This window comes from Hemiscyllium ocellatum, chromosome 7 (assembly GCF_020745735.1).
Source record: "Hemiscyllium ocellatum isolate sHemOce1 chromosome 7, sHemOce1.pat.X.cur, whole genome shotgun sequence".
Lineage (NCBI taxonomy): Eukaryota > Metazoa > Chordata > Chondrichthyes > Orectolobiformes > Hemiscylliidae > Hemiscyllium > Hemiscyllium ocellatum.
This window is the reverse complement of record NC_083407.1, coordinates 70,525,038-70,541,446: the sequence shown is the minus strand read 5'-3', so window position 1 is coordinate 70,541,446 and position 16,409 is coordinate 70,525,038. Positions and strand designations below refer to the sequence as shown.

General features: G+C 38.1%; 1 protein-coding gene across 1 annotated transcript in view; it reads left to right on the top strand.

The window, feature by feature from the left end:
• LOC132817615 (titin-like) overlaps positions 1–16,409 on the top strand; it is a 350,611-nt gene that overhangs the window by 266,227 nt on the left and 67,975 nt on the right. The window contains exons 193-222 of the mRNA XM_060828118.1: positions 1,062–1,364; positions 1,564–1,863; positions 1,968–2,264; positions 2,355–2,639; positions 2,736–3,029; positions 3,115–3,414; positions 3,550–3,858; positions 3,976–4,166; positions 4,271–4,700; positions 4,974–5,282; positions 5,370–5,518; positions 6,369–6,401; positions 6,516–6,645; positions 6,736–7,035; positions 7,139–7,456; positions 7,554–7,850; positions 7,977–8,276; positions 8,633–8,947; positions 9,297–9,445; positions 12,073–12,223; positions 12,315–12,596; positions 12,682–12,984; positions 13,089–13,391; positions 13,473–13,754; positions 13,844–14,143; positions 14,449–14,751; positions 14,856–15,164; positions 15,280–15,561; positions 15,662–15,961; positions 16,062–16,355. Of these exons, the coding sequence (XP_060684101.1) occupies positions 1,062–1,364; positions 1,564–1,863; positions 1,968–2,264; positions 2,355–2,639; positions 2,736–3,029; positions 3,115–3,414; positions 3,550–3,858; positions 3,976–4,166; positions 4,271–4,700; positions 4,974–5,282; positions 5,370–5,518; positions 6,369–6,401; positions 6,516–6,645; positions 6,736–7,035; positions 7,139–7,456; positions 7,554–7,850; positions 7,977–8,276; positions 8,633–8,947; positions 9,297–9,445; positions 12,073–12,223; positions 12,315–12,596; positions 12,682–12,984; positions 13,089–13,391; positions 13,473–13,754; positions 13,844–14,143; positions 14,449–14,751; positions 14,856–15,164; positions 15,280–15,561; positions 15,662–15,961; positions 16,062–16,355 (8,118 nt within the window). The remainder of the gene's footprint in view (positions 1–1,061; positions 1,365–1,563; positions 1,864–1,967; positions 2,265–2,354; positions 2,640–2,735; positions 3,030–3,114; positions 3,415–3,549; positions 3,859–3,975; positions 4,167–4,270; positions 4,701–4,973; positions 5,283–5,369; positions 5,519–6,368; positions 6,402–6,515; positions 6,646–6,735; positions 7,036–7,138; positions 7,457–7,553; positions 7,851–7,976; positions 8,277–8,632; positions 8,948–9,296; positions 9,446–12,072; positions 12,224–12,314; positions 12,597–12,681; positions 12,985–13,088; positions 13,392–13,472; positions 13,755–13,843; positions 14,144–14,448; positions 14,752–14,855; positions 15,165–15,279; positions 15,562–15,661; positions 15,962–16,061; positions 16,356–16,409) is intronic.

Genomic DNA, 16,409 nt, shown 5'->3' with positions numbered 1-16,409 from the left:
GCGTGCAATTCTGGTCTCCTTCCTATTGAAAGATGTTGTGAAACTTGAAAGGGTTCAGAAAAGATTTACAAGGATGTTGCCAGCGTGGAGGATTTGATCTATAGGGAGAGGCTGAATAGGTTGGGCTGTTTTCCCTGGAGTGTCGGAGGCTGAGGGGTGATCTTACAGAGGTTATTAAATCATGAGGGACATGGATAGAATAAATAGACAAAGTTTTTTTTCCCTGGGGTAGGGGAGTCCTGAACTAGAGGGCAGCAGTTTAGGGTTAGAAGGGAAAGATATAAAAGAGACATAAGGGGCAACATTTTCACGCAGAGGGTAGTATATGTATGGAATGAGCTGCCAGAGGAAGTGGTGGAGGTTAGTGCAATTGTAACATTTAAAAGGCATCTGGATGGGTATATGAATAGGAAGGGTTTGGAGGGGTATGGGCCAGGTGCTGACAGGTGGGACTAGATTGGATTGGGATATCTGGTCAGCATGAATGAGTTGGACCAAATGGTTTCCGAACTGTACATCTCTATACCTCTGTGACTCTATGATGCCCCAGGACAAAACCATTCTGCCAAGACACATTTATCCATACTTTTTTTTTGTCAGCATGCTAATACATTATCCCCATGCCATGTACTTTAAGCTATAACCTTTTATGTGGTACCTTGTCAAAATGCATTCCAGAAAATTACAAAAGTCAGCAAGTTCCCAATTATCCATAGCACATTATCTTTCGGAGAACTCCAATAGATTTACTAACTGGGATTTCCCTTTAGAGAACCATGCTGGCTTTTCTTGATTTTTTTTTCAAGTGCCGTGCCATTGCCTCCTTAATGATTAATCCTGGCATCTTTTGTTTTATTCATTCACAGGACATGGACATCATTGGCTAGGCTAGTATTCATTGCCCATCTCTAATTTGCCCAGGGACCAGTTAAGAATCACCATGACAGAAGTCAAACTATCTGGCCTATAGTTGTATTTTGATATGATATTGCCAAAATGCAAACACTTACTGTTGTCGCTATAACCATAATTTATGGGTTTTTTTTTATGTGGCATTCTAGACATACCTGGTCCACCAGTCAACTTTGTGTTTGAGGAACCCAGAAAAAATTCTGTCATATGCGTATGGGACCCTCCTTTGGACGATGGTGGTAGTGAGATTCTCAACTATATCTTGGAGAAGAAAGATAATTCCAAAGCTGAACTCAGCTGGATTTCCATAACAGGAACTCTTAGACATTGCAAATATCATGTAACAAAACTTATTGAAGAAAAAGATTATATTTTCCGTGTAGCAGCAGAAAATAAATTTGGTCATGGCCCATTTTGTGTCTCAAAACCGTTTACTGCCAAAGATCCATTTAGTAAGTTTTAACTTTTCTTTCCCAAGTTTATCATTACAATGCTTAAAGTTATTTTGAAGTTTTACTTGTCACAATCATTGTTGAAGAACATTATTTTGCTGATATAATATACTTTTCAACTTGTATTGCCAATAATAATTGTTATCAAGCTATTGGTATTTGTACAGCAATTTACTAATCCTTGTCTTTCCTGATTTAGATCCTCCTGAGGCCCCTGATAAACCTGAAGTGGTGGATGTTTCTAGAAATAGTATGGTTGTTACATGGAAAGAACCAAAAGATAACGGTAGTCCTATTTTAGGCTACTGGATTGAAAGAAGAGAAATTAACAGTACGCATTGGACTCGTGTCAATAAAAACTTGTTAAATGCTCTTGAAGTAAAAGCTGAAGGTCTCATGGAGGGATTAACATATTTATTCAGAGTCTGTGCCGAAAATGCAGCTGGCCCTGGAAAATTCAGTCCACCTTCAGATCCCAAGACAGCACGGGATCCAGTTTGTAAGTATTGGCTTAGCAAAAGCTGGCAAACTAAAAAACAGAACTTTTTTAATGCACATCTTGTTTGTTTCACAATTAATAATGCATTCCTTTCCTTTTTTAAGTGCCACCTGGGCCACCAATACCTAGTGTCCTGGATACAACTGCAACATCAATAGAAGTAATCTGGGACCCTCCTGTCTATGATGGTGGTGGTGAAATCAATGGTTATCATGTTGACAAGCAACTTGTTGGATCAAAGGAATGGTCACGGTGCACAGAAAGACTAGTTAAAGACCGCAAGTACACAGTCTTTGGGGTTAGAGAAGATGCAGATTATATCATTCGCGTGAGTGCTGTCAATAATGCAGGGGAAGGAGCTCCTGGTCTTACTAGTGCTGTAACCGTCATGGATCCAAGAGGTAGTGAAGACTGTGAAAATACCTTATGATTTGTTTGTATTTTGGAATTTTATCTTTGTGTTTTATATAAAACATATCTTTTGTTTTTAGAGCCTCCAACGGTAGAGTTTCATGAAAGTGTGAAAGGAGGTGTTCTAAAACTAGCTGGAGAACCACTCAGACTTCCTGCCATAGTAACAGGTCGACCAACTCCAGAAATTAAATGGACCAAGGAAGAAGGCAAACTTGATGAAAAGCAGGTTGTTATTGAAACAGTTGGTACCAACACAGAATTAATCATTAAAAATGCACAAAGAAGCGATTTTGGCAGATACCTGGTCACTGCTACAAATAGCAGTGGCAGCAAAACTGCTTGGACTCGAGTGGATGTCGTAGGTAAGACATATAATTAATTAAATAAGTAGAAAATAGGTTATTATCCTACCTCTATAAATTGATTGTATCTAATGCTTCACATCATTTTTCTTCCAGATGTGCCTGGACCTATACTGGATCTAAAACCTGTAGTTGTTACAAGAAAGATGATATTACTTAACTGGTCTGAACCAATAGATGATGGTGGTAGCGATATCATTGGCTATGTTATTGAGAGAAAGGATGCAAAAATGCATTCCTGGAGACAACCAATGGAGACAGAAAAATCTAAGTGTGACATCACTGGTCTTCTTGAAGGACAGGAATATATGTTCCGTATTTGTGCTAAAAATAAATACGGCTGTGGTCCTGCTGATACACTTGGACCTATAGCTGCAGTTGATCCCTTAGGTAAGATATGAAGTGAACAGAAGAACTAAATAATCTCTGTGCATGTGTGTTACATGTTTGTATTGAAAGTGCATTTTCATTATAGGCCCGCCAACGTCGCCTGAGAAATTTACATACACAGAAAGGACAAAGTCAACAGTCACACTTACATGGAAACCACCACGAAATGATGGTGGTCGCCCTGTGTTAGGATACTTTGTTGAAAAGAAAAAACACGACCAGCCTAAGTTTGAGAGAGTTAACCAAATGATCTGTCCAGATACAACTTTTGTGGTTGAGGATCTAGAAGATCTAAACATGTATGACTTCCGTGTCAGAGCTGCCAATGAAATTGGAGAAAGTGAACCATCAATTACTCTTAATGTAATAGTGCAAGATGATGAAGGTACATGCACTTATTTAGTGTTTTTTTTGGTTTTGTGCTTCTACCTTTTCAAGTTAAAAATATATGTTTTTCTTCCAAACTTCCATAATTTTACAATGTCTTTATTCTTGTTTGAACTGTTTATTATCCTAACAGTGCGTCCAATTGTAAGACTGCGGCTGAAAGTTAAGAAAAGCATTATTGCTGTGAAAGCTGGTGAACCAATTGACATTCCAGCTGAGGTGGAAGGCCTTCCTTTCCCCAAAATTGAATGGAGTAAAGGTGAAACAGTTATAGATAAACCAACTGACCGACAGAAGATAGAAACTCAAGTCACTTCAAGAACAACTGGAAACACTAAGTTCAGTATTCCTGCTGCTGTTCGTCAGGACACAAATACTTACACTGTTAGTGCCTCAAACCGCCTTGGAACAGCATCCCAATCTGTGGACGTTAATGTTCTAGGTGAGAAAGCAACAAAGAATTTGAGACAATATTATGAAGCTTGTATTAGAAACTCTCAAAAAGTGACTGTTTTTGTTTAAATATTGATTGATGTTGAACTTTAATTTTTAACTTTAGATAAGCCTTCACCACCAAGAAATCTTAAAGTTTCTGACATCAAAGCAGAATCCTGCTATCTAACCTGGGATGCCCCTGTGGACAATGGTGGCAGTGAAATAACTAACTATATTGTTGATAAGCGTGACGCAAGCAAGAAGAAATCTGAATGGGAGGAGATCACAAACTATATCATTGAAAGACGATATGGCGTAATGTTTCTCTTTCACATTATTTCACTAAGTCAATGTTTTCATAATCTGTCTTAATACATTTAGTGAATTTCATTTGTGTAACTAAATTTTCTTCTGCTTAGGTATGGAAACTGACGACTGATGGAGAATATCAATTTAGAGTTAGAGCAGAAAACAAGTATGGAATTAGTGATGGCTGTATGTCTGATAAAGTGACAATCAAAGATCCATTTGGCCTCCCAGGACCACCAAGTAAACCAAAAGTGTCTGATGTTACAAGGTCATCTATGCTTGTATCTTGGGAACCACCGTTGGACAATGGTGGTTCTCCAATCACTGGTTACTATATTGAAAAGAGAGAGATTGATGGTGTGTATTGGTCACGTGTCAACAGAGCTCCTGTGACAAAGCCAGCTGTAAAGGGCCTAAACTTCAATGTTCATCGCTTGCTGGAAGGTGTTGAGTATCAGTTCAGAGTCATGGCTGAAAATGCAGCTGGAGTTGGACCACCTAGTGAACCTTCTGACCCTGCTTTGGCAAGTGATCCTAAATGTAAGTTTAATTTCTGGATATATGCATTATTCATTTCAATTAAAGAAAGAGCACTGATTAAAACTCTACGATAAATATCCTAAAATAATCTATATACATTGAAAAATATGATAATATTATAACTAACTTTGACAAGATAAATTCTGCAACATTGTAAAATATTTTTGATGTTTCATATTTCTACTAATGGCAAACAAATATCAAAAGAACATTTTCAGATATACTAGAGAAAATAGGGTAGATTAACGTAAAAATGACTTTTTTTCCCTGAAGATCCACCGAGTGCTCCATCCTGTCCTGAAGTCACTGACAAAACTAAGAATACAATATCGCTTAAATGGAAACGCCCAGAAAAAGATGGTCATAGCCCAATTCAAGGCTATATTGTTGAAATGCAAGAAGAGGGTTCACCTGATTGGACAAGAGCATCCGATCCAGATAAACTGATTCCTAACTGTGAATATGTGGTGCCCAACCTACAGGCACTGAAAAAGTACAGGTTCCGCATTAAAGCTGTTAATGCTGCAGGAGAATCTGAACCAAGTTTACCAACTTCAGAAATAATTATGAAAGAAATTCTAGGTATGTCCCTCTAAATTTAGAATGAAAGAATGTTGGAACACAATTTTTGAAAGCTGAAGCTATCATATTTTTCTTCATAATTTGCAGAGGAACCAACTATAACATTGGAGCTCGGTGCACAAGATCTCCTCAATTGTCTTGCTGGCTCACCTTTGAGAATTCCAGCTGTTGTCACAGGGCGTCCTACTCCAAAGATTAATTGGGAATTTGAAGGACAAGCTAAGACAGTGCTGAAGGTATGAAATATTTTAATTGTATGTAGCTATGACTTGACAGCTCCAAGGCAGGAATTCTAGATGCCATCCAAATTCAGAATATCCATGGCTTCTCGAGCAGGTCAGAGGCTGGGCATTCTGTGGGATTAACTCATCACCTGATTTTCCAAATCCTAACTGCCATCTACAAGCCATAAATCAAGAATGTGCTGGAATAGTCTCCAATTGCTCAGCTGAATACAGCTCCAAGAACACTCAAAAAATTTCAACATCAACCAGGTCTAAATGGTCCACTTGATTAGTACCCCATCCACCACTTTCTACATTGATTTTCCCACTCACCAATGCACTATGGTAACAGTGTGTACCATCTACAATATACACTGCATCAACTCAACAAGGTTCCTTCAACAGCATCTCTGAAACCTGTGACTCAAGCCATCTAGAATGACCAGGGTAGTATATACATAGAAATACCAACACCTGCAAATTTCCTTCTAGGCAGCTCACTACCTTGACTTGGAGCTGTATCCCCATGACTTCACCGTCACTAGGTCAAAATCGTAGGACTCCCTTCTTAACATTACTGCGGATGTACCAACAACAAGTGGTTAGCAGTTGTCCAAGAAGGTGGCTCACTATCAGTTCCTATAGGGCAATTAGGATGGGTAATAAATGCTGGCCTAGCCAGTGACACCCATATGTCATGAAGTAATTTTTTAAAATTTGGGTTTAGACCAAAAATAGATTGAAATTAAATTGAACCAGTTTATAAGCATGGAACAAATCATTCAGCAATAATCATAGTCTTTTCTAAAAAAGAAGGATTTAGCAGATTTAGTAACATTTGATATTTTAATGTTTTGTTTAGGATGAAGTACATAATCTCCCAGCTGATGCCCAGGTAATAATGTAGCCCAAAATTCTTTTGAAGTATTATATTTGAAAGTTTGGAAATTTAAAACTTGAATTTGCATTGTATTTGTTGTTTATTCATTCGTCTTTTTCTTTTTTGTAGGTTGAAGGTACTGAAACTAAGACAGCTGTGATTATTCCAAACTGTAATAGAAGCCACTCTGGTCGCTACAGTATTACTGCAAAGAACAAAGCTGGGCAAAAGACAGTACATGTCAGAGTAAATGTTCTTGGTATGTCATTCTTTTATTAGAATGTATTTGAAGGAGAATGTTTGTAATGGTTTAGTGTGTTCATTAAATTTATTAAATTGTGTATTACAGATATGCCAGGACCACCAAAAGATCTCAAAGTAAGTGACATTACAAGAAGTACTTGTAGGCTTTCATGGAAGCCCCCAGACAATGATGGTGGAGATAGAATCAAGAGCTATGTTGTGGAGAAAAAGACAGTGGAAGGAAAGGCATGGGTCAAAGCTAATGCTGCCTGTGCAGGCACATCGTTTCTTGTGCCAGATCTTGTTGAAGGGCAGGAATACTTCTTCCGTGTCCGGGCAGAAAACCGATTTGGTGTTGGTGCACCAGTAGAAACAATCCAGAGGACCAAGGCTCGAGATCCAATTCGTAAGTTAATAATTTGAAAAATATACACTTGTCCAGTTCAGAGTGATTATGCTTTTTTTAGTGATTATACTTTTTGTTTACAAATAACTTTTTGATATTTCAGACCCTCCTGAGCCTCCAACAAAACTGAGAGTTGGCTTAGTGACTAAGAATTCCGTTTCACTTACTTGGAAGCCACCAAAGAAAGATGGAGGCGCTCCAGTAACACACTACATTATTGAAAGTCTTTACTTAGATCCTACTGGAGAAAAGAAGGAAGGCTGGAAACAATGCAATCGACGTGATGTGGAAGAAACCAAGTTTACAGTAGAAGATCTCATTGAGGGTGGGCAGTATGAATTCCGTGTGAAAGCTGTTAATGAAGCTGGTGCCAGTAAACCATGTAATTCCGTTGGACCTATTACTGTGAAAGATCAAACATGTAAGTCCTAACAGAACTGTATCATAATGCACAAGTTAACAATTGAAAATACCGAATCAGAACCTAACTGGAGTATCCTCAATATTCCCTTCTCTAGGTCCACCTAAAATTGAACTTAATGAATTTTTAGAGGCAGAACAAAATACAGACATCAACATTGTAGCCAAAGTCAAGGGCACACCATTCCCAACCTTGACGTGGTACAAGGCATCTGTCCAAAAACCAGAGGACAAAAATAAAGTAGAATATGATCGACATGTCAACAAAATTGTGTCAGAGGATGGTTGCACTCTATTAATTCATCAGTCCCTTCGAAAGGACACTGGTCTTTACACACTCACTGCAACAAATAATTTTGGAACTGATTCTAAAGAAATGAGACTCAATGTTCTGGGTAATCTTTTGTATAATTTGACTCTTTTAATTTCTAGCTTTGACAATCCAATGACATGCATTCTTTGCATTTGCTGTACTAAGTGTCATTGAGAATATTAATATTTTGACTTAATTTAATACTTAGGTCGTCCTGGTCCTCCAATTGGTCCTATTAAGTTTGAAGGAATAAGTGCTGAAAAGATGACTTTATCGTGGCTACCTCCTAAAGATGATGGTGGCTCCAAGATCACCAACTATGTTGTTGAAAAGAAAGAAGCAAGTAGAAGGACTTGGATTCAGGTTAACAATGATGTTAAAGAATGCGTCTGCACAGTACCCAAGTTACTGGAAGGACATGAATATGTATTCCGCATCATGGCTCAGAACAAATATGGTGTTGGTGAACCTCTTGACAGTGAACCAGAGACAGCAAGAAACCTGTTTAGTATGTGCTAAAATAAATTTCCTACACAAATTCTAAATGCTAACATTCTTGACATGCAAATGCATCTATACAGTTCAAATCTACATATTTAATAATAGCTAACAAAATTGTTTCTTCTAAGTGCTAAATTCTTATTTCATAGTGCAAGATTGTTTATGGATTAACAAAATTGCTTAAATTAAAACTTGTACCAGTTATTGTACAGGCTATCTCATTCATTAATGAAAATTATTTAAATTTTGTGCTTGAGTTAATGAATATTTTGGATTTTTCCACTTATGCTCTCAAAACTATTGTCAGAATATACTGATTGTTGTAGATTTGGAAAATAACAATCAAATGTATTTTTTTTAAAGCTGTACCTGGAGCTTGTGACAAACCAACTATAAGCAGTGTGACCTATGATTCTATGGTAGTCAACTGGGAAGAACCAGAATATGATGGTGGCTCTCCAGTAACTGGCTATTGGTTAGAACGTAAGGACACCTCTGGGAAGAGATGGAACAGAGTAAATCGGGATCCAATTAGGATTATGCCACTTGGAGTATCCTATAAAGTAACTGGCCTCATTGAAGGCTCAGATTATCAATTCCGTGTGTTTGCCATTAATGCAGCAGGTGTTGGACCTCCCAGCCCGCCGTCTGACCCAGTGACAGCAAGAGATCCTATAGGTTGGTATTCATTTCCAGTAGTGGTTCTCAAACTTCTATACATGTCAGTTGTCTGTAAATATTGCCTGAAATGCTAGTGCTGTAATTGTCACATTCCTGAGAACCAACTATTCTAACTTCTCGTACTATTAGCTACCCATGAGTAATGCAGTGCAGTATTGCAGACAATATATTTTTACTAGTGTAAAATATCAGGAACAGCATGCAATCAAGTTAGCAAACAGAAATATAATGACTGCATTCACTCGTGGACTGCAAGATTGCAGTTTTAACACCCATGCTTTATATTGCAGCCAGTTCAACAGCCTGGTTTTGATAGCTTGGCCTAAATATTATTTTGTTTTAACAGCTCCTCCTGGACCTCCATTCCCTAAAGTGACAGATTGGACAAAATCGACTGTAGATCTTGAATGGACTCCACCAAAGAAAGATGGTGGATCCAGAATTACTGGTTATTTTGTTGAATTTAAAGAGGAAGGAAAGGAAGAATGGGAGAAGGTAAAGTTATCAATAGTGGATCAATATATATTATAATATAGAAGCCGATTTCCTCGTTTCTATTCTCTGCGCTTGTTTGTTGTGGAATTGTCTGGGAAAATTTGAAGACCAGTGTAGCAGTTCTGGCCTTGGAATAGCAAACTTTGATGGACAAAGTCATTAAATTGTTCTGTACCATTTCATTATAGCTCCTCGCTTTGACATAAAATGAGGTGCAAGCAAACAATTGCAATTAGTCAGACCACACTCAGACCTGCAAAGGCAGACGTGCCCCACCCTTTTTAACCTCCCATCACTTTGTCACATGACTTTCTCAGACCCTCCTATATTTATGTGCATGTTGCATTTAAAAGCGTAACATGGTGGGCACCATCTGCTGTGTGCATTTAATACGCTAGCTTGAACTTTCAATCAGTCTGCTTTGGGCTTGCAAGTCACACGCACATAAAAATCAGTCAGTTGCTGTAATACTGTCCTCTTCGTAGCTTGTAATATGTTTGACTGTTTCAAGTAAATGCATTCATTGACTTCATCAATCCTTGATGTGTGATTGTTTATTAATCAATTACCATTAACTTGACATGGTGAACAGCAGTGGAAAGCATTGTATTGATGAGAGCTATAATGCTTGCACAATCATCAAGCAAGCTAATCTACAGGTAGAGCACATGAGTGTGGTGCTGGAAAAGCACTACAGGTCAGGCAACATCCGAGGAGCAGGAAAATCGACGTTTCGAGCAAAAGCTCTTCATCAGGAATGCCTGATGAATGGCTTTTGCCCGAAATGTCAACCTTCCTGCTCCTCGGATGCTTCCTGACCAGCTGTGCTTTTCTAGCACCACACTCTTGACTCTAATCTCCAGCATCTGCAGTCCTCACTTTCACCTGGGTAGAACACATGGCCAACAGTCTGAAATCATGCTAATTATATGACACAGCCTTTGATGAGTTTGTTCTTTACGTCACTGGAGAGTGTTGCAAACACAGCATTCTGCATAACAGCCAAATCCCTATTGAGAGACCTATTGAACTCAATTGAGAAAGGCTATTGATCAGAGTCTGTGCTGGAATAATAGTAAACAAGAGACGATTGTCAAAATGTGCACAAAATACTCTATTTTAGGTGGGAGTACAGTAGACTTCCTTTCAAAAGTTAACATTTTTAAACAGCATTCAGAACTATAGTTTCTAGGTTCAGGGTGTCTGATACAGAAAAGCAAGTCATTAAGATTTGCTTAACTTAACACATCAGGACCAATAGCCAAAAGCTGAAAGATCTCAAATTACATGGGTCACATTGACAGATAACTTAGAGTTAGATTAAACTTCCATAGTTATTAACTAGATTCGTGCCATTTAGATATAATCACATGAAATCCATTGACTAACTTGTCAGTGGATACAGAGAAAGGGTTCCCCAATACAAGTTTTCATACTGGAAGCTAACAAACAGAATTGTTGAGTTAGTAGTCACCTCCATCCCATGGAAAATTTCCAGAAAGATTTGATGGACCAATTCAATGTAAATAGCATTGAATAGTTACCCAAAGTGTAGAAATAAGTACAAAATGATCATCACAAGTTGATAAAGCTTACAGGTCCTAAGAATAAATTCAATATTTGACACAATGACTAGGAAACCAAACAAACACCAAAGCATCAAATATAATAGGTTCAGGCTTCAAAACAAACAAAAAGAAAAAGTAGATCTGGTATGGCTGGAGCTGTTTATAGAGGAGAAAATTTATTGGACCAACAGAAGACTAAAACTTGGATTAAATTAGAAGAATCCAGAAATCAAAATTATTCTTAAGGAACAAAACGGAAAATGCCAAGAAGTTTTGAACCACTTTCAACAGCTTGAGGATCAAGATCAATCAATGGCTAAACAAAAACTTGATTGCTGTATGTCACAATATACAAATTCTGGAACAGCAACTGCAGTCCATTGACAACACAGACAATAACTGTAGACAATCACACTAATAATTATGAAAATTGACAACATCTCCAGGCCAAGTCACTACCACTAGATAAAGACATAGCAACAAATTGCCAATTATTTCATAGATATTCATAGGCTTGCTTATTATTGTAAACAGTTGTAGTTCTTTTTGGAAAAGGCATGTTGTACATGTATTTAGTCTTCAAGAAGTCCATGTGCTGTTTTAATGCAATGGTGTGACTCTGACTGGTAGGTGATCACTTTGGGCTTGTAAGCTGCACAAACAAAGATTTGTTCATTGCTGTAATGGCCTCTTTGTAGCTTATAATATGTTTTATTGTTTTAACTAAACTATCCTATGGAGTTGAACAATCCCTGATGAGCAATTCCTTACTAACCCATTATCATTAACATGACAACCACCAGCACTACCACATGCCTCTGAGTAATTACAGAAAAATTAGGTTGTACCACTTGAAATGTATCATACTTCGTTTCCATGAGAACACTTAGCAATGTACATGACAGCATTGCAGTTAGGGACTTATTCCACCATTCTATGAGGGTAGCAATTCCAGGGCAATGTCAAAGGGATAACAATTTGACTAAGTAGTTTTCTTGCTGCCATCCTTTTTGCTCAGATTTGACTAATGTTTCTGTCCTTTCTGCTGTGTCTTCATAGGTAAAAGACAAAGAAGTCCGAGGGATGAAGTTTGTTGTACCAGGACTGAAGGAAGGAAGTTTCTATAGATTTAGGGTAAGAGCAGTAAATGCTGCTGGAGTTGGCCAACCAGGAGAGGTGACTGATGTCATTGAAGTCAAGGATAGAACAGGTAAAAATGGGAAGACTTCTGTGACATTTCTCTTATATTATTTTGGGAATAATACTTAACTAATAAAAATGTATTTTTTTTGTAATTCTAGTTGTTCCAGACATTAACTTGGATGCCAGTGTGAGAGACAGAATTGTGGTACATGCTGGTGGTGTCATTCGTATCTTGGCATATGTGTCAGGTAAACCACCTCCAGAGATCACATGGAAGAGAGATGATCAACCAACACCACCAGAAGCTACAATTGAAACTACAGCTATTAGTTCTGCTCTTGTTATTAAAAATTGTCAGAGAAAGCATCAAGGTGTGTACAATCTCATTGCGAAGAATGCAGGAGGTGAAAGAAGAAAGACAATTATTGTTGATGTTTTAGGTAAATATTATTTTGTCATTTTACAATTAGTGCAATATAGTTTTCTTAAGTACTTGAATAAAATTATTTGTTATTTTAATTACAGATGTTCCTGGGCCAGTTGGTGAACCATTCCGCTGTGAAAATCTAACCAGTGATTCGTGCAAATTAACTTGGTTCCTTCCAGATGACGATGGTGGATCTGCTATTACCAATTATATCATTGAAAAGCGTGAAGCAGAACGTCGAGGCTGGTCCCCTGTTTCATACACAGTTACAAGGCAGAATGCTATCGTTCAGGGTCTAATTCAAGGAAATGTTTATTCCTTTAGAATTGCAGCTGAAAATATCATTGGCATGGGTCCATGGGTGCAGACAGCACAAGAAATCACAATTAAAGAACCAATGTGTAAGTGATCCTCCTGTGTATATATTTTCCCTGTCTTTAAGTATTAAATAAGTCAATTGTAATGACTGAATACATTAAATTCAATGCATTTTCCTGACCTGTAGCTGTCCCTGAACGCCCTGAAGATCTTGAAGTTACAGAAGTCACAAAGCAATCAGTTAGCTTGAAATGGAATCCTCCTAAATACGATGGTGGATCGGACATCACAATGTACATTATTGAGTCTCGTCTTATTGGCAAAGAAAAGTTCATCAGACTTACCAAAGAAAAATTGTTAGATCGGACTTTCAAACACAGTGGGTTAAGGGAAGGTGATACTTATGAATACCGTGTCAGTGCGGTGAATGAAGTTGGACAAGGCAAACCATCATTCTGCACAAAACCAATAACATGCAAGGATCAACTTGGTAAGCCTGCCTTCAAATTCTTTTAAGAAAAATGTTTTTCTCCTCTCCAGAAAGATAATAACAATGTATTTATATCTTTAGAACCACCGACAATTGACCTGGATTTCCGCGAAAAGTTTATTGTGCGCGTGGGTGAATCTTTCAACCTGACAGGAAAATATAAAGGGAAACCCACTCCAAAGGTTTCTTGGCTTAAAGATGATGAGGCAGTTGAAGAAACTAAACGCCTCAAGATAAACACTACACCAACAAAACTGAGTTTGGCGATTATGAAAGGTGTTCGTGAAGACTCGGGAAAATATTGTGTGGTGGTGGAGAACAGCACAGGCGTACGCAAGGGTATCTGTCATGTGACTGTTGTCGGTAAGTTTGTTATCCACATGCTTTTTTTAGTTTAAAGTGTGGTAATGTTGAAGTAGCAAACAGGAATCAAACATGTTGTTTTCTTTCAGATCGTCCACAACCTCCAGTTGGCCCAGTTTTGTTCAATGAAGTTCACAGAGATCACATGGCCATTTCTTGGAAACCCCCACTTGATGATGGAGGCAGTGTGATCACTAATTATATTGTTGAGAAAAGAGATACACACCGAGAACTTTGGATGCCTGTTACTTCTTCAGTTACTAAAACAGCGTGCAAGGTTCCAAAACTAATTGAAGGCAAAGAGTACATTATCCGTATCTATGCTGAGAACATGTACGGAATCAGTGATCCATTGCTTTCAGATGAAATGAAAGCCAAAGATCGTTTTAGTAAGTATCAAACTTTAGAATTCTTGCATTAATTGTGAAAAATACAAAACAAAACTTAGAATAGCAAATTTAAAATCTAGCGTTTTATCGTAATCATTTTCAATTAAAACAAGATAGAATCTTGATTACATGCATTTTATAGTTTTGGGATTAAACATAATTTAATTATTAAGTGTATGTACAACAAGGGTGAACGTTCTCCTATTTGATTAAGAGCTTTGTAATATTATTCAATAGCGAATAAATGTGATGGAGAAATGTTCATTTGTTTTTCCTTTTCCCATTTTTAAATCATTTCTCTAAAGGGGTTCCTGAAGCACCAGATCAACCAATTATAAAGAATGTTACTAAGGATTCTGCAGTAGTGGTTTGGAATAGACCACGTGATGGTGGCAAGCCCATCACTCGATATATTGTGGAGAAGAAAGAAACCATGTCCAATCGCTGGGCCAGAGCATCCATGGAGCCAATTTACCCAGACACTCAATACAAAGTAACCGACCTGCTCGAAGGCTGTGAATATGAATTCCGTGTTTCAGCAGAAAATGAAATAGGAGTTGGTGATCCCAGTCCGCCATCTAAACCCATATTTGCAAAAGATCCAATTGGTATATTAAACGTGCTCATTTATTTTTTTTCCCCTTCAAATAATTGCTTTTGTAATGTTCTTGTCAGATTTATGATGGCCATCTTTTTAACTGTTTTTATCCAGTCAAACCAAGTCCACCGATTAATCCTGAAGCAGTGGACAAAACTAAATCTACTGTTGACTTAACTTGGCTACCTCCACGCCATGATGGAAGAGGGAAGATAATAGGTTACTTAGTGGAGTTTCAGAAAATTGGTGAGGAAGAATGGAAGAAAGCAAATCACACACCAGATTCCTGCCCTGACACTCATTTCAAGGTGACGGGTCTTACTGATGGAGATACATACAAATTCCGGGTAATTGCAGTCAATCAAGCTGGTGCCTCAGATCCAGCTTATGTCCGTGATCCAGTGCAAGTAAAAGACAGACTGGGTGAGTGTTTTTTTAGAAATACAATGTGGGTCTTTCCACATTGAAGAGCTTTACGATTAATCTTGTTTTGTGTCACTGATTCTGTTCAGTCAAAAGATTTTCCTTCCTTCTACAGAGGCGCCGGAGTTGTTTGTAGATGCCAATATGGCTCGAAGTGTAAACCTAAAGGCAGGAACTACTTTAACTCTCAGTGCAGCTGTAAAGGGAATGCCATTTCCAAAGGTCACATGGAAAAAGAACGACATGGAAGTGCCGGTAAAGGCTGATATTGAAGTGACTCCAGTAGGCAGCAAGCTCGAAATCCGTAATACCGTTCGAGGTGATAGTGGGTGCTATTCAATCATGGCTGAAAATGAAGCTGGAAGCAAGAGTGCTGCATGTACTGTTGCAATACTAGGTAAAATAGCAAGAGCAGAAAGAAACAATATGTACACTTAACTCAGTCTTGATCTATATGCCTTTTTCCCCCACATTAAAAATCTGCCAATTATTTTCAGATAAACCGGGTCCACCTCGTAACTTGAACATTAGTGAGGTTAGAAAAGATTCATGCTATCTGACATGGAAGGAACCAGAGGATAATGGCGGTGCTGTGATCTCAAACTATATAATTGAGAAGCGAGATGTTGCAGCTCCTAAATGGATCCCCGTCTCATCTACAACCAAAAAGCACAGCATTATGGCTAAGTACTTAATGGAAGGCACACAGTATTTGTTCCGTGTGGCTGCTGAAAATCAGTACGGTAGAAGTAGCTTTGTTGAATCAAGTAAACCCATAAAGGCAATCGACCCAATATGTAAGATTCTATTTGCTAAAGTTAATAATTTCAATTATTCAAACTCAACTTCTTCACCCGTCCACAGCACCTAAATTATTGTGCTCTCTTATTTTTATAGCTCCCCCTGGCCCACCAAAGAATTTGCACCATGTTGATGTGGATAAGACAGAAGTGTCTCTTCTTTGGAATTATCCAGATCGTGATGGAGGCTCTGAAATCACAGGATTTTTAGTTGAATACCAGGAAGAAGGAGCAAAAGACTGGATTAAATTCAAAACTGTTAGCATACCAGAATGTGTGGTAACTGGTTTAGAACAAGGAAAGACATACAAGTTCCGTGTCAAAGCTCAAAATGCAGCTGGGCTTGGTCGTCCAGACACAACAGTGCCCATCCTATGCCAGGAGAAATTAGGTTGGTTAATTATATTGACTCATTTGCTTTGTGTTGCACTGCTTTCAATCTGAA